We start from the raw sequence: 22,165 nt of genomic DNA, 5'->3' as shown, positions 1-22,165 counted from the left end.
AAATATTAAGATAATTGTATGTATATATGTAATTCATGCGTTTATTAACGGATCCAAAGGTGAGTTAGTATTTGCCCGAATTTCATGCATACCTGTGGTGATAAATGTGTGACAATTATATGATATTTTATGTGAGCAATATGTTAGTCCAAAGATTGCATATTGTTTGACATAACTCATTGTCAATGTTTGATCGCTACAACAAGAGTATCACTTATAGTTAATATTATTGTCCAAAGACTTGATATTGATGTTATATTTGGTATCTTGAGATGGGATTAACCATTATTTGAATTTATTGTTTTATATGGATTCTTATGTGAGCTTGTTTTGTTATTTTGTTCTATATTCAGATAATTCATCTACTCCTGCCACAATAACTACCAACATTAACTCTATTCCCATGCTTAATGGGACAAATTTCAAGAATTGGAAAGGGAAATTACTTGTAAACCTTGGTTGCATGGAATTAGTCTATGCATTAAGGCAAGAACAACCTTCACCTCTTATTGCAGAAAGCACTCCTGATGAAAAGATGGAGTTTGAGAGATGGGATCGTTCTAATCGCATGAGTCTAATGATCATGCAACAATGCATTCCAGAAGCCTTCGGAGGCACAGAATCTGAAGAGATCACTAAGGCCAAGGATTTCCTCGATGCAATTGAAAAATGTTTCACTAGAAATGATAAGGCTGAAATGACTTCACTTCTGGCTTCATTGATGTCCATGAAGTATAAGGGTCGAGGAAATGTTAGGGAGTACATTATGGAAATGTACCAAATTGCTTCGAAACTTAAGGCACTTAAGATCGAGCTTTCTGAGGATTTGCTTGTTCTTATGGTTTTTGATATCGCTTCCTGCACAGTTTAACCAATTCAAAATTAGTTATAACTGTCAAAGGGAGAAATGGACTCTAAATGAGCTAATTTCTCACTGTGTGCAAGAGGAAGAAAGATTGAAGCAAGATAAAACTGAAAGTGCTCATTTGGCCAGTGCCTCTAAAGATAAGGGCAAGAAAAGGAAATCTGAGAATGAAGCTGCTAAGGGTCCAACCCAAAAGAAACAACAGAAGGATTCAGATGGTTGTTTCTTTTGTAACAAGCCTGGACATGTGAAGAAAAATTGTACCAAGTATCATGCATGGCGTGTAAAGAAAGGTATAATTCTTACGTTGATTTGTTCTGAGGTTAATTTAGTTTCTGTACCTAGAAACACTTGGTGGATAGATTTTGGTGCTACTACTCACATAAGTGTTTCTATGCAGGGTTGCCTGAGCTACTGAAAGCCAAGTGATGGTGAAAGACACATCTTCGTGGGCGATGGAAAATCGGTGGAAGTGGAAGCAATTGGGCATTTTAGGTTGTTGTTAGGAACTGGTTTTTATTTGGAATTGAAAGACACTTTTGTTGTACCGTCTTTTAGACGGAATTTAGTTTATGTTTCTATGTTGGACAAATTTGGATATTGTTGTTCTTTTGGAAACAATCAGCTTAGTTTGTCTTTAGATTCAAATGTTGTAGGAACTAGTTATTTGAATGCTTATGACAACCTTTATTTGCTAGAAACAATTGCATCCTATAATGAAACCTTGCATGTGGAATCACGTGGTACTAAACGCAAATTAAATAAGGAAAATTTAGCCTCATTATGGCATAAGCGCTTAGGTCATATCTCAAAAGGTAGAGTTGAGCGTCTTGTGGCTTATGGCATTTTAGAGTCTCTTGATTTCACAAACTTTGATGTTTGTGTCAATTGTATCAAGGGAAAACAGACCAAAACTAAGAGATTAGGTGCAATAGATCTACAGATGTCTTAGAATTGATTCATACAAATATTTGTGGGCCATTCCCGACAGCATCATGGAATGGTCAACAATATTTCATATCATTCATAGACGATTACTCACGTTATGGGTACCTATATCTCATTCATGAAAAGTCACAGTCTCTGGATGTGTTCAAAGCTTATAAAGCTGAAGTTGAGAATCAACTCAACAAAAGGATTAAAAACGTCAGATCCGATCGTGGTGGTGAGTACTACGGTAGATATGATGGCTCAGGCGAACAACGTCCAGGACCGTTTGCTAAATTCCTAGAGGAATGTGGTATTGTCCCACAGTACACCATGCCAGGATCACCTAGCATGAATGGTGTAGCTGAAAGACGCAATAGGACTCTTAAGGATATGGTAAGGAGCATGATTGTTCATTCTACCTTACCTGAGTCCCTCTGGGGAGAAGCTTTAAAGACAGCAGCTTACATTCTGAATCGAGTACCAACTAAAGCAATTGCAAAAACACCTTATGAGCTTTGGACAGGTCGAAAGCCTAGTCTAAAACACTTTCACATTTGGGGATGTCCAGCTGAAGCAAGACCTTATAAGCCACATGAAAGGAAATTGGACTCCAAAACAGTGAGCAGCTACTTTATTGGTTATTCTGAGCGATCTAGGGGCTATAAGTTTTATGATCCCACAATTAGAAATATTTTTGAGACAGGAACTGCAACATTTTTTGAGGATGTTGAGTTTGGGGGGAGAAATAAGGTAAGAGACATTGCTTTTGAGGAGGAATTGAATTCAAACCCAATTTCTACTATCACTTTTGAAAATATTCAGGTTCCTACACCTATCGTTCATCAAGAAGTGAATCCAGAACCTCAACAAGACAATGTTGAACAAACCCCTATTCCAAATGAGGAAATTGTTCCCAATTTCTACTATCACTTTTGAAAATATTCAGGTTCCTACACCTATCATTCATCAAGAAGTGAATCCAGAACCTCAACAAGACAATGTTGAACAAACCCCTATTCCAAATGAGGAAATTGTTCCAGAAGAACAAACTCAACAACCTCAAGAACCAGTGTCATTAAGGAGGTCCACGAGAGAAAGGAGAAGTGCTATTTCAGATGATTATATTATATTTCTCCAAGAACATGAGAATGACAATGGAATGATGGAAGATGACCCAATCAACTTTCATCAGGCCATAAAAAGTTCTAACTCTCAAAAGTGGATGGATGCCATGAATGAGGAGTACAAGTTCATGCAAGACAATAAAGTTTGGGAACTTGTCCCATTACCAGAAGGTGCAAAACCAATTGGTTGTAAATGGATATTTAAAACCAAGAGGGATGCAAATGGTAATGTAGAGAGGTATAAAGCACGTCTTGTAGCAAAAGGCTATACTCAAAAAGAAGGTATCGATTTTACAGAGACTTTCTCTCCAGTTTCATCGAAAGACTCTTTTAGGACAATTATGGCACTTGTTGCTCATCTCGATCTTGAGTTACATCAGATGGATGTTAAGACAGCATTTCTCAATGGCGACATTGATGAGACAATTTATATGGTGCAACCAGAAAACTTTGTGTCAGGAGACCCAAAGAACATGGTTTGCAAATTGACAAAATCTATCTATGGACTCAAGCAAGCTTCTCGCCAATGGTATCATAAGTTTCATCAAGTAATTATCTCATTCGGTTTTGAGATGAATGTTGTTGATGATTGTGTATATCATAAGTTCAGTGGGAGTAAATATATATTCTTGGTTCTATATGTCGATGACATATTGCTTGCCACTAATGATATAGGCTTATTTCATGAAACCAAGAGATTTTTATCTAAGCATTTTGAGATGAAAGATCTTGGGGATGCTTCTTTTGTATTAGGAATTTAGATACATCGAGACCGTTCTTGGGGTATTCTTGGATTATCACAAAAAGGCTATATCGATAAAGTGCTTAAAAGATTTGGCATGCAAGACTGTAGACCAGGTGATACCCCTGTTGCTAAAGGAGACAAATTCAATCTTAGTCAATGCCCTAAAAGTAACCTTGAAATTCAAGAAATGCAAAAGATTCTGTATGCATCAGCTGTTGGGAGTCTAATGTATGCTCAAGTATGTACGCGTCCAGATATAGCGTATATTGTTGGCATGTTAGGTAGATATTTAAGCAATCCTGGTATGGACCATTGGATAGCAGCCAAGAGGGTTATGAGATATCTCCAGAGAACAAAACATTATATGCTCGCATATAGGAAATCAGATCGTTTGGAGGTTGTAGGGTATTCTGATTCTGATTTCGCTGGGTGTCAAGACAGCAGAAAGTCTACATCAGGTTATATTTATCTGTTAGCTGGAGGAGCTATATCCTGGAAAAGTGTCAAACAAACACTTGTAGCTTCTTCCACAATGGCGGCAGAATTTGTAGCATGTTATGAGGCATCCAACCATGGTATATGGCTGAGAAACTTTGTCACCGGGCTGCGCATTGTGGATGGAATTGAAAGACCACTTAAGTTGTATTGTGACAATAAGTCAGCTGTATTGTATTCCAACAACAACATGAGCTCAACAAAGTCAAAACATATTGACATCAAGTTCCTTGTTGTAAAAGAAAGGGTACAGAGTGGACAGATTTGTATAAAACACTTAGGTACAAACTCCATGATTGCAGACCCCCTTACTAAGGGTTTGCCGCCCAAGGTCTTTCATGAGCACACTGCTCGTATGAGTGTTTTAGAGTATGAGGATATCTAGATTCAGTGGGAGTTTGTCCTTATTATCCTTTGTGTTTTTTATGTGTTTCATGAAACTTGTATAATTGGATATTTTTCTGATCATAAATTATGTTATTCAGTTTATTTCACTTTGTACATTAAGCTAAAGTTTTGATCTCTATAAAGTAAAGTAGGACCAATTGAAAATTGACATGAATAGATCACCATGCATGTAATTTTCATACCACATTATTATGATTGATCTATGTCATTTAACTGTATCGATATATGTGACCATTGATGGGTTTAGTTGTGATTGATACAACGAAAATTGCTTTGATCCTATGTTGATATAGTTAATGGACGAGATTGCACATGCTTATGGTTATGATGATAAAGTTATGAGCTCAATACGGTTAACACATTTATATATATATATATACATATGTGGCCCAGTGGGAGATTGTTAGAAATTTATTTATTGGGTCACAATTGTATATATAAAATGTGTGTTGGGTCATCATATAAATGAGTCAAAATTATGTGGTCTATTTTGGAATGAAGTTTATGACTTAAGGGCATGATTGTCATGATTTTTATATGTGGATACCATAAAGACAATTTCTGATTTGATGAGGGGCCAAATTATAAATAGTAAAAAATGATTAATTACTGTTTTTTTTTCAGTTTTTAATAAACAGGTATTGGTCCCCATTTTGCATTGTATCTTTTCACTCTTGAATCCCCATCATCAAGATACAAAAGTTTCAGAGAAAGTTTTGATGCAAAATTGGAAGATCATACCACTCTAAAATCGATTCTATGGACTCCGGTACGCTTCCGCTAATCTTTGTTATTTATTGTTTAATTTCTCATGAATTAATTAGGGTTAAATTCAGATTAAAGTATTTCTTACACAAGTGACTTGATCCTTCATAAAGAATGTATGTAGGCAGCTCAGTCAGTCAAATTTACTGAGTGCAGTCGCAATTCCAAATTCCTCAAAATTTTCCCAAAATTACACAAGTAATTAATATCATCATAATTTGAATCAAAATGTTTTCCTTTAAATACAAATGGTAGTAATTAAGAGATTATTCTTATAATCTTGAATGGGTCGAACTCAAACTAATAAACTCTTATACTATAAAATCGATATATGTGAAATTGTGTTTGACATTAATTTTAATATATTAAATTTGAAATTTTTATCTAACAGTTACAAATTTGTAACTGAATTGTAACTCCAAAATATATTATATTTGGACACAAACATGTTTCTAATTTTGTAACTTTCAGTATATTATAATGTGTGACAAATCACATTTTGTCACATTATTTAATGAAACATTATATTATATAAAATAATATAGCAATATCTCTATTTTGATTTAGGCCCATATTAACATGGGTTAATTACATCTTCTACCGTAATCTAAAAAAAAATTCGTTTTATACGGTAATGTTAACAAATTACAAAAATACGGCATTCACTACCTACCACCCACCCATATATATATATATATATATATATATATATATTAACCCTTTGTTTTACTTTTTTATTTCAATTTTTAATAAGAATTAGGCATATCAAATAATATAATAATAAAAGTAATAATAATTATAGTTACTACCTTCAATAAAATAAAATAAAATAGAGTAATTTATTTTATTTAAAATAAATATATTTATTAATATTTATACAATTACTCAAAAAATAAATAAATATTTATACAAATTACAAATATATTATTAATTAAAATTAACATTAATAACTATATGTTACAATATATAGTTAAAGATAATCACAATATTATTATTCTTTATAAAAATATTATATATATTTTTTAAATCATAGTTAGTCAAGTCTCAACACTCCATGTTAAACCAAAATCATAATCTAATTCAAGTTTCAAGTTTTGTTACAAAAATATATTTAAAGTTAAAAAATTAGTTTTGTAAATCTTTGTAATAATCATGTTAAATTAATTTATAAATATTTATGTAAATGTGAGTTACAAAAATAAACTTTTTAGTTGTGAAATTAGTTTTGTAAATTGTTGTTACAAAAATGTAAAACTTGTTTAAAGAAAAATATTGTATTTCACCACTATATTCAATAAAGTGTTTTATAAATAATGAATATCTTAAATTTATATTTTTAAGTTGTATAGCATAAATATGATGTTTCATGTAATTTTTTGGTACAATATTGTAACAATATGAAGAAGTATAATAATTTTATGTATATTTTGCTTATGATTTCTTAACTATAAAATATTTTCGTAAATATTAGTTACAAAAATATCTTTCTTAGTTGTAAAACTAAATTTGTAAATTATTGTTACAAAAATAAAAAATTTAGTTACGAATTTGTTTGTAAGTTTTATCTACAAAAAAAAAAAATCTACAATTATATAACTGATTTTGTAAATATTATTTACAAACACGTAACAGATATTTACAAGTTCGTAACATATATTTACTAGTTTGTAAACGTTGATCACAAGAAATTGTATTTTACAGCTTTTATTTATGATTTTGCCACTCCGTATTTACAATTTTGCCATTCCGTGTTTTTATCCAAAAATTCCGTATTTTTGTAAGGTACCGTATTTTTCAGATTTTTTTTAACTTTTAGTGCATTTTTGTAAATTTCCCTATTAACATTGGTCGACCTGAGCAGAGAAGGGTGGGGTAGCAGCTAGGACATCAGAAAGAGTAGGAGGAGAAGGGTGTGGTGGTTGAGGACCGCCCTTGTGATGGACTAAGAGGAGAAGACGCCATGGAAGTGAGCCATAGGGCTCTAATATCAAGATAAAAAGAAAGAGAAACTGTGTAAAACTATATATTTCATCTACTATGCTCAATAGTTACAGTGCAAAGGGTGCCTGACCCCTATAATTAAAAATATAATAAGTTGCTAAACGTTAGCAGCTTATTGGTTAGCCTATAATGAATATTCTAACTACGGCACTCAAGAATTGAAGGAGAGTCAATTATTACAAACAAACTTTGTGACTACTAATTATTTCTGAATCAAGACTAATCATTTGTTACGTCGCTCATTTATGAGGTGTCCGAGCCACTCATTCTAACAGGGCCATATAGAATATTTCAGGTTTTGAGTTAGGAATATTTTGCATAACCAAGCTTGAGCTTCTGTTGGTAGGTATCGCCCCGCTTGTCCTAAAAATTTCCAAGACTCTTACGTCACAAGTACACAAATTATTTTCCCTTTATTTCTTAAGATATAAAAATGTACACATTATTTATTTGAAGTCTTTTTAAAGTTGTATATATTTTAGAACTAAAATTGTTAATTAAGTAGATAATGATAAAAACAAAAGTCACTCTTACTGAATACACAAGTTTTGACTACTTTTAAGTGGGAAAATGAAAAGACGAACAAATAAACAAAGAGACATAACCAAAACAATAACGGATAACCGGATTTCTCACATATTCTAACAAATTAGAACCTTTTGCTCGTCAAGATAAAATTCAGCAACTGAATGGTTGATAAGAGTTTCTTTTTCCCTGAATATTCTCTCCTTTGCCTTCTCTGCCTGAAATTTCCACACGAATGGAAGCGTTGTTAGTTCTTTCCGAGACTAGTTTAATTAATACTATATAGATTAACTCTATAAATAACACCGTAATATTCATGAGAAACATTTTAATTAGAATTGATTAAAGAAAATTACGCTAAATATATGATATATATGAAGTTATTTATAAAGTACAACGGGATTAGCCTCCCAAATAGACTACATTGTAATGATTTGTTTGCTTATGAAAATAAATTATCTCAACAATAAGAAATGAAGAACCGTCCAAAAATTTAAACATTTATATCATAGTAAAACTTCACCTGCTTTTGCCAATTTGTGAAAATTGTTATGACCAAAAAGAAAACTGCTTGTAGAGTGGTTCCTGTCATTATTCCAATCCACAAGCCTTTCCCTCTTAACTTGAAGACAAAACCCAACAAAGCAGCTAATGGTATGCCCACTACATAATATGCTCCAAGATTTACATAAGCTCCTATATCCTGCCACCCACTTCCTCTGGCAACCCCTAATATTGCAGATCAATAAACTTTTCAACGTTTTCTGCTTCATATAGTAATTTTGTTTATTCCTGTAATTTTATATCTGTATGGTTTTTAAAGATAATGAAATTTGATTAATAAAAACAAAACTAAAAACTAACCAGAAAGAACTGCTACCAAACTGTCCACACCAATTGAGAAAGAAAGCAGAGGAACCATCTCCGTAACATAGTCCACCACTTCCTTCTCATTGCTATAAGCGTATCCTAAAACATTGCGACTGCAAAAGAGAATTGTACTCCCTACAACTGCTTCTGCAACTCCAAGAACCAGAGCCACTCTGATCGCAAGTTTAACTGCCTCAGCATTCCCTGCTCCTAATCTGTTAGAGACCTGGGTGCTGCAAAGTTTTTCTTTCTTTTTCAGTACTATTACACATACATTATTCCAAATATGACTACATGGATGGAACTTGAATAAAAGGAGTTCATGATACAGTTATAAATAATATTATTTATGTTCCTTCATTTAAAATAATAAAGGGCAAAAAAAATATAGAAAGCAGAGGAAGCGTAGAAAGCACCTTGCAGCAGCACCGATCCCATATGGAATGTAAAAAATGGATGTGGTGGTAGTAATGCTGCAAAAGAAATGTCTTTAGAATTATCTAACAGTTTCGAATAAGAATTCATTTCCCGAAGGGATCGTATACATAAATGTACCAAAAGAGTAAATACCATATAGAGAGAACTGAAGCCTCGAGCTTTGCATTTGGAAAGAAACCAGAGAGGAATACTAGAAGCTCGAATGAGGCGTATTCAAGGCTGATGATCATTGGCAGAAAAAATAACCATTTAAGGCTTAATTATTTCTTATAAATACGATAAGAACCAAAGGATAATGGAAAACCAAACTCTACCAACCAAAGCATTAGCGCGGATGGAATAGCGAGGCTGATAAACTCTCTTATGTGTCTGAAAGCCTCCTTGGAAAACTTAATTCGGGTTTTCTCACAAGCCGAAGAGTAGTTCATGTAAAGTCCAAGGAAAACTACATTGAGCCAATACGAGGCTCCAATGGAAAACGCTGCGCCCGAAATTCCAAGCTCAAGCTTAAACACCAGAATCCAACACAGAGGAATGTGCAAACACAGAACTGAACATGAGGTTATGAGCATTGGAAGAATCAATTTCTGAGATTGGAAGAAGCGAACCAGGGATTGGAGAACTGCGTAGCCAAACAAAGCAGGGATGAGGCAAGTAGAATATTGTCCAGCAACTTGTGAGATTAGAGGGTCTTGGCCAAACAATATGAGAAGTCTGTCCATGTATGTCCATAGGAGAGATATTGGGACACAAACCAAAGTGAGTGAGATTATTGCACACCAAGTGTAGTCTCCCAACTTGTGATATTCTTCGGCTCCATATGTCTGTCCGCATAAAGTTTCCAAAGCACCCGCCATTCCGAGCTGCATGAATCATGTCTAGAAATTCAAATTATAAAAACTGATTATAAATAAAATCAGATAATTATAACACTTGGAAATTCAGTCAATCAGAATTTCTACTATAATTGACCTGTGTCCTTTCAGTTTATTAGGATATCATAATAACATTCTTTTCTAATTAGGAATTCTTATACAAGTTTTTGAAATGATGTAGTGTTGTTTCATGTAGGATAGTATGTCTACCAAGTGTTCTAAAATTTTAAATGACAATAGACAATTTTACTCTGCACAAATTAGTTAAGATCATTGTACTAATTAACCAAGGGTGTTTCAATTATCATAATGATCTATCCAGGCCGGCCCCTCTTCGCGGGCCGCAAAAAAAAGTGATATTATTACAAAATATTACACTTAAGATGATATTTTTTAAAATTTGGGACCTTTATGTGTGGAAAAAAAAAATAGGACTTTTTAATTTGGAGTCTAAGCGTGGGTCTGCCTGACTTGCCCAGAGCCAGCCCTCCATCTATCCCATTCATAAAGTGTTTTAAGTATAATTTCTGGAATAGAAGGCTCTATGTTGAACAACTAGCTACTATCACAAGGTTAAAATAAAATTACTCCAAAGTCTTCATGTTGGACTCTATGCATATCCAACCAATGATTGTGATCACCCACCATATTGGCTGGAAGTAAATCTCAGTCTTCAACTCACGTACATGAATTGGCTGAGTACAAATTTGAACTAAACATTTGAGAAAGAAGAGAAAAAAAGCATTTGAAGCAAGGAATGTCACCTACTATTTTGGCACATTCCACTTTTAGTTTTGATGTTATAATAGTGACGATTGTTTTATTTGTTTTGCACCACTTTTTCTTATTAGTTTTGTTATTTTGTCATTCCGTTTGAGGTGTTCAAAGTATTTTCTTTGTAAAACTCAAACAACTTTTATGTGATTTTTTTATATATAAGAAAATGTTATATGTGTGATATATTGAAAGGATATTGTATTTGGAATATTTGTGTTTGGAGAGGAAAGTTGTAAAATGTATTGAATTCCTCTAAAAACTGAAAGAATTACAAAGCTCACTTATATAGTGGAGCTCAACACATTAAAAAAGGACCCTAAGGAATACGGCCCAATAACAGAAAAAACAAATACAACTGATCTACCAAATGTAATTAAGACCAAGTATAATTAAGCTAAGTCAAAACAATTGTTACTGTCTTACATATATAATGGAAAGAATATTTAATAGCTCACCCAAAATGTTTCCAGCCCAAAAGTTACTATTAGAAACACCCCAAGTTATTACCCCCTTAGAGCACTCACATAAGATGTGTTAAAATATCTCAATCCTTAAAAAAATAGCAAAAACCTTAAAATAGCCACCTTCAGATGAGATGAGGTACTTTTTATGTATTTTACACAATATACTGTAGCTAAGCTACATTTAGGAATAACTATTCATTGTTGTATAAATATTTTATTATTTTCTATCCATTCAATCTCTCTCATTCACTCTCGTATAAATATATATATATATATAAATGTACACATACGTAGGCATTTAGATTAGGGAAAATTACACGTAGTACAGCTATATGTATATAGGAAGTTTCTACTGTGGAACATGTCGTTATACTCATCAATACAGACGTTTTTATTTTTGCCAATGAAAAAATTATAATCTAAATTTTTTATATGACGGTATAAAATATAAGTATCACACCAGTTTTAAAAAAATTCCAAATAATTTACAATGTCCAAAACACATTTGAAAACAAATTATTTCACGTGTGTATAATTCAGGCTTTAAAACAACTTGTTTCATGTTTTCGATATTATAAATTATTAGGAATTTTACATAAAACTATAGGAGGTTCTAAATAACTATATTGTACACCATTATATAAAAAAAATAGATTATAACTTATTCATATGCTGAAAATATAAAAACAAATTTTGAAGTTTGTTTTATATGCACGTAAAACATATGATTTTGAAGTATGTTTTCGTCATCGTAAATTATTTGAAATTTTCTAAAAACTAGTAAAATGCATACTATAACTACAATATACACAATCATATAAAAAATTAAGTTATAATTTATTCACGTTCTAAAAATAAAAATGTCCTACATGAAGCGTCACCACAAACTCTTGTTCATCCTCTGACTCAGCAAGGGAACGGAAAGCAATTCAATGGCATATATACATATATCGTATACATACACACATTGTATGAGATTTTTGAGTCACAATAATTTATAACTTTGTGGAAGTATCATTTTTAATTGAATGTATGAAATACTAAATCCCATACTATTTTATGATATTTTTTAATATTATATCATATTACATTGACAAATTTTTTTATCTCTAGCCTACTTTGTTTTGTACACTCTCACTAATTTGATGATTTATGTCATTTTTTAAACAACATCAATTTTTCCAAAATAATTAGTCATGATGTTTTATCTTTAGTACATTTTTGTCACCATTAAACACAATTTCATTTATAGAAATCAAATTAACTGCATGATTCTCTAAAAGTATATTATTAAAAGAATAGTAAATAATATATTAATTTAAGAATAATTAACTAATAGATATCCATTAATAAAAATAATTTTCACTACAAAAATTGGGTCAAAATAATAATGATAATAAAATCGAAAAGTTTTCACTACAAAAATTTCTTTGAGTATGTATTTATTGAAACATTCTAAACATAAAAACCGAAATCCAAACAAGTAAGAGAAATTAAAAGAGAAAGGACAACTTATGTGTATTTTCAATTACTCTATTTTTTTTTATTAAAGCCCAAGAGTCAATTATTCTATTTGCAAATCATAAATAGATAAACCTCTGTACACATTTCAATAATAAAATAGAAACACTTTTTTATAAGTATATAAATAAGGAAAATAAAATATTTATATGAATTTATTTAAAAGAAATAACAACAAATTGTATATTGTTTGTATTATTGATAATATATTTAAAAATTTGATGAAAATCAATGTGTATACCTGAAATCCTTGGTGGAACTCTTTCATAAATTATGAATTCAAAGAAAAGAAGAAAAGCTTCACACGTAATATTGGGTTAATTTGAACTTGTTCTTCTTTAAAATATGATAATGAGTAATGAATATGATAAGGAGTTCATCTTTTTAATATAGAAAAATAAAATAAATGTTTGATGGTGGAAAAATTGTAATAAAATTAAAATATCATGACCTATTATTTTGTAAAAATAGACATTGTTTAAAAAATGACACACCATTAAATTACAGAGAGAGTGCAAAAGGGAGTAGCCTAGAGAATCTCCTTAGCATTATTATTAGTGTAATCCACATGTCATTCATTGATTAAAAAGAATGTAATATAGAGTGTATTTCACATTTCTATTTTATTAATATGATATTATTGTATGAAGCATAATTTAATGATGGGCAACAGTAATGACATTTTTATTATTTGCAAGAATAAAAATGTGAGAAATATACTATATTATAATGTTAACTATAGCAAATAGTTATATATATATAAATACATACTATAATATATACTACAATAAATTTATATATATATATGTTGATATATGGCAAAAATGAGTGATTTGTACTCAGCTTTGTTGTTTGAGGCGTCAAACCCAAATCTAAAATCACTATGAACCCAGTGCCCCTCGGGGATACTAAGATAAGTCTTGCTCCAGTTCCATTCTTGGTGGAAGACCTATCTAAAAATAGCTTCCATGTGGGCCTGACCATCTAGGCCTCCTCGGGATGCTCATGTGTTCTTGTGCACTAGGCAATAAAATCCGCCAGTGCTTGTCTCTTTATGGCAGTCCTTGGGTGGTAAGTAATGTCGTACTGATTTAGTTCAACTGCCCACTTAAGCAGTCTCCCGAAGGACTTCGGCTTCTGGAGGACTTGCCTTAAGGGCTGGTTGGTGATGACCCTAATCGGATGCACCTGGAAGTAGGGTCGTAGCTTTCGAGAAGCTATCATCAGGAAAAATGTCAACTTCTCCATGAGGGGATACATGGACTCCGCTTCGAGGAGTCATTTTCTCACGTAGTAAATGGGATGTTGAACACGACCTTCTTCGCAGACTAAGGCAACACTTATGGCGTTCTCGGAGATAGCCATGTAGAGGAGGAGGGGTTCTCCATCTACAAGCTTTGACAAAATTGGAGGGTTCTCCATGTGGGCCTACAACTGCTGAAATTCCTGTTTGCACTCCTCCGTCCATTAAAATCTCTGACCTCCTCGGAAGGTGTTGAAGAAGGGAATGCACTTGTCAGATGCTTTCGAGACAAAGCGACTCAAAGCTACTATTCGACTGATCAGGCTCTGCAGATCCTTGTGCTTCCTGGAGGATGGCATCTCTATTAGGGCTCTTATCTTCTTGGGATTAGCCTCTATTCCTCGGGCGCTGACAATGAATCCCAAGAACTTATCAGAAGCCACCCGAAAAGTACATTTATGGGGATTTAACTTCATCCCAAATCCGCGAAGGACTGAGAACACTTCTGCCAAATCTTTCACATGGTTATGGCTTGTTCTTGACTTTACCAGTATGTCGTCTACATAAATCTCTATGTTCTAGCCAAGTTGGTTTCTGACATCCATTTTACTAATCTCTGATAAGTGGTACCAACATTTTTTAGACCGAAAGACGTCACCTTGTAGTAGTAGACACATTTGTCTGTTCGGAAGCTGGTGTGCTCTTGATCTACGACATGCATTGAGATCTGATTGTACCCCGAGTATGCGTCCATGAAGGACAACAGCTCATTCCCGAAGGTAGCATCTAATCAATATTCAACAAAGAGAAGCAGTCCTTCGAGTAGGCCTTATTGAGGTCAGATAAGTCGATACATGTTCTCCAGGTGCCGCTACGCTTAGACACTAGGATCGGATTGGATAACTACTTCGGGTACTGAGCATCTCGGATGAAACCATTCGCGAGAAGCTTGTTGACTTCTGCCTTCAAGGCCTCCGCCTTGGTCTGGTCAATGGTCCCCCTCTTCTGTTGCACCGAGGAAACATTTGGATCTACATTCAAGGTGTCATATGATATTTAGGTCAGTGCCTAGAGTGGGACCAAGCAAAGACGTCTTGGTTTTCCTTGAGAAAACTCACCAGAGCCTCTCGCACCTCTGACTTGAGGTTCACCCCGACTTTAGTTTTTCTCTAAAGGTTGGAGGCGTCAAGGATAATCTCCCTAACTTCTTCCATGGGCTAAACAACACTTTCTTCTCCAACCCTGGGGTCCAATTTGTTGGACTCCCTTTCTTCTTGAATAGCCTGGACCTCTATTTCCTCGAGATAAGGTTGCTCGAGGGCTACCGCCTCAACAACCATAGCTGGATGCTTAAGCCACACATTGTAGCACTGACGGGCCTCTTTCTAGTCTCCGCAGATAGTGCCTTTTCCTGCCTGGGTGGGAAACTTCATGCACAAATAGCGTATAGAGGTGACTGCTCCAAACTATACCATGGTCGGACGTCCCAGGATGGTGTTATAAGCATAGGAGCAATCTATGACCACAAAAGTGTAATACTTGAAGGCCTGATGAGGCAATTCTCCTAGTGTCACTGGAAACTTGATCTGCCCCATTGGAATAAGATTCTCCCCCAAGAACCCGTAGAGAGTAGAGGTGCACGGGGACAGGTCACTAGTAGTCAGCCCAATCTTCTCGAAGGCTGACTTGAACATGTTCACCGAACTCCCATTATCCACCAGGATCCGAGCCACTATTTTGTTGGAAATTTGGCTCTTGATCACCAAATAATCTTGGTGGGGGAAAATGCACTCTCCGAGCATCATCCTCGGAGAAGGTAATGACTTGATCTGTCATCCGTGGCATCTGTGCTGGAAGTTGGGCTAATGCCAACACTTCATCATCGGGATTTAGAGCTCCTGCGTAGCAATTCTGCGAGCCCCTCAATATGCCCCCAGGTGGGGTCTTCCAGATATAGTCCCTACTCTCTCGTTCACCGGGGAAGGTCCTTGGGCTATTTGTTGTGGTGGTGCCATAGGCACTAGGCTTGGTGCTTGGGGAGTTGCCACCTACTGTGGAGGCAGGCCTATGGTCGGAGCCTCAGTAGGGTGTGCTCCAGCCCTGTTATACTAGTGGAAAAGCCCCAGTTAGATGAGATTCTCGATCTCGTCTCTAAGTTGCCTGCACTCATTGGTGTGGTGCCCCACATCATTGTAAAACCGACAAAACATAGTAGAATCTATTATCTCCCGATCCCTTTAGATTGGTTGAGGAATTTGGTAGTGGATATGCTACTCCGTGGCTAGGAAAATGTTCTCTCGAGTATCCGCCAAGTTTGTGTACTCGAAGTACTGAGGAGGAAACTTCTCATCGAGAGTTTCTCCAGTTCTCTTGGGCTTCTTACCTTGCCCTTTCCTTTACATTTGCTCTCGATGGGGGTCTCGCTAGGTGTCATTGATTGGGCTAGAGCAACTATTCCAACACTGAATGTAGGCTAGAAAGCACTGTATCCAGTGGGAGCTGCGTCATAGCGGGACGAAGCGACACTAAAACCAACCATGGGAACGGTATTGAAGCCAGCTGGTGGAACACCTGGGCTGAAGTGTGGAGCACTCATAATACTCTCTTGGACAGGAGTGTATGGAAAGAATTGGGGTCTCAAGGCCATGACATTCGAGACTAACAGAGCGGGGAACGAGACTAGTCCTTTGAAAGCTCTGATGTGGGCATCCTTCGAGTCGATATATTCATCGGCCCGATGTATGAAGTTGTCGAGCCTGTGGCATCCTCTCTGCTGGAGGTCATCCCATAGCGGAGAACCTGATCGAGTGCCAGCTTGTAAGGCCATCAGTTGTTGGCCATCATCGACCCTTTTGATCTTGGCTGCTTCCTCCTTAAAACGCTTCATGTAAGTTGTAAGGGTCTCGAGGGGTCCTTGCTTTATGTTGGCTAAAGTGTTGACCTCGAAGTTCACCTTCCAAGCAGCTATGAATTGTCTTCGGAATGAGGTGGAGAGTTGTTGCTAGGAGTGGATGGAATCTGGCCGGTGCTTCTTTAACCACTCATCTGCTGGTCTCGTCAGGGTTAACAGGAAGATGTGGCATTTAGCATCTTTGGAGACATGGTGAACCAACATCAATTTATTGAACTTCGAAATATGATCGGTAGGATCTGTTCCTCCACTATACGGAGTGAAGTTTGGCATCTTGAAGCCTCAAGGCAATGGGGCTTCTAGAATGTGAGGAGTGCAAGGTTCCCCATCTTCATCCTCCGAGTCGGAGTCATGGCCTTGTCTCTGAGCCATCTTAAGCATTATCCTCTTCAAACTCTCCAAATTTGCATGGAGAGGGACATGATCTTGATTGGCACTCTGTGTCGGATGTTCCCTAGTCCGAGCGTTAAGATCATCTTGAAGGTCTGGCTGTTGTCTTCTCCTAGTGTCGTCCTCAGGAGCTACTTTGTTCCTGTGAGAGCTCAGGTCATCTCGCAGGTTGAGTTGTGTGTGGCGGCGACCACCGTCCTCGGGGTATCCCACTTCGGTCTCCCCTTCGGAGTCAACATATTCATTGTTAACTAAGACGTTGATTCCTTGTCCTCGATTGGCGGAGATGTTTCTCTTGTTGGCCCTTTTGCCAAGATTTCTTTGAGGCTGGTGAGGTGCTGGCGGGACACCACCTCCAGGCCTAATGCGCTCTTTCATAACACGCCTGAGCGAAATGCTCTAGGCTCCACGCATGCTAGAGGCCTAGCGGTGTCCTCGAGCACCATGCCTCTTATTATCATTGGCCTTTCTCGGGGCTTGAATGGGCTTCGAAGCCTAACGAGGTCTTTTCCTCTGGGAGGGCTCTTCATCAACCTTCCCATTGACACGATCCAGTACTGGGTGCACAAGTGGTGCGCCAGCTAGTGGATCTTGTGCCATGTCAACGAGGTGCTTGAGAGGCACGCCCCTAGCGGAGCAGGTGGCACTTCAGCTGGGTGCACAGGCGGCACGCCAGCTGGCTGCCTAGACATCCCTTGAGCCGCCAAAGTGGCCCTCATGGCATTAACCATCTTCTGCACGACGGTGATATTTCCCTCCTGGGCATCTATTTTTTGCTGCTGGGAGGCGATTTGACCCTTGAGGGTCACCACTTCCAGTGGCTCCTCCGTATAAAAGGACTGAGAGTAGTCACTCTCGTAGTACTTGCCATCCTGGCCATCGTACGCGACATTCTCATCGTGATCTTCTTGGGCCACCTCCGGATTTGTTGGCAGGGGTGGTCGGCTAGGTTTTCCTCCCCCAGCGGTGGTGGGAGGAGAAACGTCGTCAGGTGTGTTTCTTCTGGTGTTCACCATGGTTGACTGCCTTTTTCGCTATTAACTAATTAAAAGAACTTAAAGAAAATGCAGTAAGAAGACACAAATTTTACATGGTTCAAATTATTAATTAACCCTAGTCCACAGGTCTATTGTATTAGGATTTCGGGAAGTTTAAAGATTTCAAGCTTCTATGAGGTTCGGGAAGCTCTTAGCAGTGCTCTGAATACAAAAATTGGGGATCATTTACAATGGGTGCCCTAGCTCTATTTATGGTAGCTCTGGACCATTAATTCCCTTAACAAGGATTTATTACAAAATATTATCAATTAATTGGGGTCTAAATGCTAGTTAATACACATTCTCGTAATAAGAGTGGTTGTGGGCCCGTGCGTATCACACGGAGCCCATTTCCGAGGTTGCAGCCCACAAACTCTTGGAAAAACATGCCCCTAACAATGTCAGGGAATTGCTGCATGTTTTCCCATGTTAGGCAGTGTATTAGGACATGTTGTTTGTTTCCTGTACGGACTTGACACCACGACTAAAATGAATATTAAAATTTTCAGGCGACTGCTTGTGGTCCAGGGTCGTTGTGCATGACACCTGGTGTTTCCCTCCAGGTCCCCAAGACAACTCATCCAGGCCTAGAGGACTAGATGAACATGAGATCGGGACGGTCCTCAAGATGTACCACACATGAAGACAGTCATCTCTGGAGGTGGATCACAACATATTGGGAATGAATCACCTTTCGAGGAGCTCTAAGCGTGCTCTAGACTTTATTAACTCCCGTGGAACTTAATTACTTTTCTACTTACTGCCACATGTCAGTTAGTAAAAATACAGACAACACTAACAAATACAAAATTAATATTTTAATAATTATTATTACTAATTTAATTTATTAATTATAAATACTATAACGTAATAAATATCAAACAGATTAGTATAAATATATATTTTTTAATTAAAAGTTTGTGCATGAGGCATTTGCCCAATCACTAGTATATATGTTGATGTTAGGTGCAATTTACAAAAACACCAAAATAATTTTACTAATAAATAGTAACTAAAGACATAATTTGACCAAAAGAAATAGGTTCTCTTTACTCTTTTATACATGTTATACCCTAGATCATATCATAGATTCACCTTTTTTTTACATATATGTTATAGATTATAGATAGATTGCGTGTGGTTCATGATCTTACAATCTTTGTAATATACACAGTTATTTAATTTTAAATTCATTTATACAATTTTTATTTTTAGATTTTTGTAATTGGTTATAATTTAAAATTTAGCCCTTTTACAAACGTTCAACACGTTTGTTAAAAACAGAAAACAAAAGCTTATCAAGTTACTTATTACTAGGGTTGAGCATCTAAACCGACCGCACCGCACCATACTACACCGTAAACCGCGGTGTCAAAAGTGTAATAGTTCGGTATGATTTGTATTTGAGCTAAACCGTGCGGTGCGCGGTTTGGCGGTGTAAAATTTTGGTTTGCACCGTACCGCACCGCATACTTACAAATATATTAAAAAAAATAAACTTTACTTATATACCATTTTTTTTATAGTTACCCAATATAGGAGACTTGTATATTTTTTTTGTGTTTTACTGAATTTAATTGATAACTTGTGATGTTGTTTAGAACTTATTAAGGATTTGTTATGAACTAAGGATTTAGTATTTTTTAAAAAATTTAAATTTTGTTATAACATATTTTTTAACACAAACGGTAGAAAACCGGCCAAACCACACCGCAAAAAATGGTTTGGTTTGATCAGTTTGGTGCAACCAAATCACACCACATGGTGTGTTCTAGTTACTAAACCGCACTTGTGGCGTGTTGTATTAAAAAGTGTTCAAACCGCCCAAACCACACTGTGCTCACCCCTACTTATTACTCTATAATCATATAAAAAGTAGGTAACACACCTTAAACGTGAAAGAATAAAATAAAAGTAGGTGACAGTAGCAGTACTGCACAACTTGATCACTGACGGTCACGTGAGAAGTGAGGACAAATGAAAACCTTCCATAAGCGATAATACTTTAGAAAGTATATTATATATTATACTTTGAAAATAATATTCTTTTGTTTAAAAACAAGATAATTGATTGGTTTTAAATCTACTGTTTAAATTTTGGATAAACCAACCATTATTTTCGTTCCCTTAAACAATGTATGCATACATACATACGCCTTTCATCAGAATCTAGGAATTTTTTTTACAGGGGTGAAAATTTAAATTATTATATTAAATATAGGAAGATTATGAATTAGTAAAAATATGTGTAAAAATTAAATAATGTAAATGTACATATAATGGACAAGATATAAATATTGTATGTAAAAATTATCATGGAACATAACAGTAAAATTTTAAATATATATATAATAATACATTAATAGTAGAAAAACAAAACAAAATCAAAAAAACAAAATGTTTCATTGAGAGACGTGGATTCTTATAGGATTTTGGGCTTTATAGCAAACAAAAAAAATCCCAGACCTGTGCCTTTCATTGTTCAGTATGGTTTTATTATAATTCCTCTAACTTCAAAATAATACAGTTTTATATTGACAAATATGAGTGATTTGAAAGAGGAATATTAAAAAAATCATCTTTTATATTATATATATTAATGATTATGTACTATACATAAATATATATATGTATGTATGTATATATGCGTGCTGGATTATTAATTAAAAGCATAAGCATAGGCAGCAGGCAGCAGGCAGCAGGCAGCAGGCAAGAGCAGATGGAGGGAAGAGGAATGCAGGTGGAATGGAAGAGCTTACAAGAAGGCAAAAGCCAGTGACATCGGCGAAAGAGGTGGCAATGGCAGCACCGGAGAGGGAAAGTTCACCAAGATGTCCGGCCATCATGGTCGACACAACCTGAGGCAGGAACTGAGACACAGTCACCACCACCATCGGCACCGCTATCACACTCATCTTCTTCACTTCCCCCACAAAGCTTCCCCCTTCAGCTCCACTTTCATCATTCTTCTCCCTCTTTACCAACATCGGGACTTGCTCCTCATCTTCCATTTCTTTTCTATTTTGCTTCTGCTAATTATTAACTGGGCACTTGGCAGAGAGCGAGATACAGAGAGAAAGTCTTTCTATTCTGTTCTATTCTATTCAGCCCAATTATAAACAGGTAGATACAAATTAATTTTCGCCTATAATAATATTAAATATATATGATAGAAAAGGTATAATAATATCTTATTACGCGGAAAAACGTACCAGTAAACCTATCTGTACTTCACCTTCAATTTATGACCATAAATGGTTATGATGCATGTCATCAGATTCAACGGTCACATAATGACAAATTATGCCATCTGTGAGGTGGAATCTCAATCCTCTATTTAATTTACAATTACTTTTAATACATATATTTCTCCCACCTTCAATTTACAAATAAATACTTATGTTTTCTATCTTATATTTTATAATTTGAAATTTTATCAAAATATATTTAAAAAATAATTTTGACATGTGTAATATTTTTAATTACAAAAATAATTTAAAAAAAAGAGTGAAAAGGGTTAAAAAAAATAGGGTAAAAATATTAAAATAATTTTAAAAAAAGAATGGAAAAGGTTAAAAAAAAAGAGTAAAAAGATATTTTAATTATTTTGTTATTTTAAAAAAATTTATAAGTTGGAATAATAAAAATATCGTGTCAAAGTTGTTTTTTAAATAAATTTTCATTACTTATTTATTTATAATTGAGGGTAATTTGGTCATGTTGTCCGTGTTTTCACCACTAGACACGTGGCAATTAGGAATAATTAGCGACAAGACAAGTC

The 22,165-nt window shown here is 35.3% G+C and overlaps 1 protein-coding gene across 3 annotated transcripts; it reads right to left on the bottom strand.

Moving 5' to 3' along the window:
* Window positions 1–7,725: 7,725 nt before the first annotated feature.
* LOC133818545 (protein DETOXIFICATION 14-like) lies at window positions 7,726–21,525 on the bottom strand. 3 transcript variants are annotated; one of them, XM_062251465.1, is made up of 7 exons: window positions 21,144–21,523; window positions 9,485–10,029; window positions 9,299–9,385; window positions 9,145–9,201; window positions 8,723–8,961; window positions 8,382–8,587; window positions 7,726–8,076 (listed from the first exon to the last, which is right to left on the bottom strand). In XM_062251465.1, exons 1-7 carry the CDS (start codon window positions 21,393–21,395, stop codon window positions 7,975–7,977), a joined length of 1,488 nt encoding a protein of 495 aa, XP_062107449.1. In that variant the 5' UTR covers window positions 21,396–21,523; the 3' UTR covers window positions 7,726–7,974. The 3 variants fall into 3 exon arrangements, with proteins under 3 accessions (XP_062107449.1, XP_062107450.1, XP_062107451.1); XM_062251466.1 differs by having other exon boundaries at window positions 9,485–10,044; window positions 21,144–21,280; XM_062251467.1 differs by lacking the exon at window positions 7,726–8,076 and having other exon boundaries at window positions 8,535–8,622; window positions 21,144–21,525.
* Between the last annotated feature and the right edge of the window lie 640 nt (window positions 21,526–22,165).

The sequence above is a fragment of the Humulus lupulus genome, chromosome 2 (genome assembly GCF_963169125.1).
Source record: "Humulus lupulus chromosome 2, drHumLupu1.1, whole genome shotgun sequence".
NCBI classification, from domain to species: Eukaryota; Viridiplantae; Streptophyta; class Magnoliopsida; order Rosales; family Cannabaceae; genus Humulus; species Humulus lupulus.
The sequence above is the reverse complement of the archived record's forward strand: the minus strand, read 5'-3'. Positions and strand labels throughout refer to the sequence as shown.

Bases quoted from the DNA above. Each gene is read 5' to 3' on its own strand.
- LOC133818545 (XM_062251465.1), bottom strand. From the start codon at position 21,395: ATGGAAGATGAGGAGCAAGTCCCGATGTTGGTAAAGAGGGAGAAGAAT. The intron at 8,588-8,722 runs GTTAGTTTTTAG...CTGCAATATTAG, and splicing joins TTTGGTAGCAGTTCTTTCTG to GGGTTGCCAGAGGAAGTGGG. The intron at 8,077-8,381 runs GTGAAGTTTTAC...TGGAAATTTCAG, and splicing joins TCACAAATTGGCAAAAGCAG to GCAGAGAAGGCAAAGGAGAG.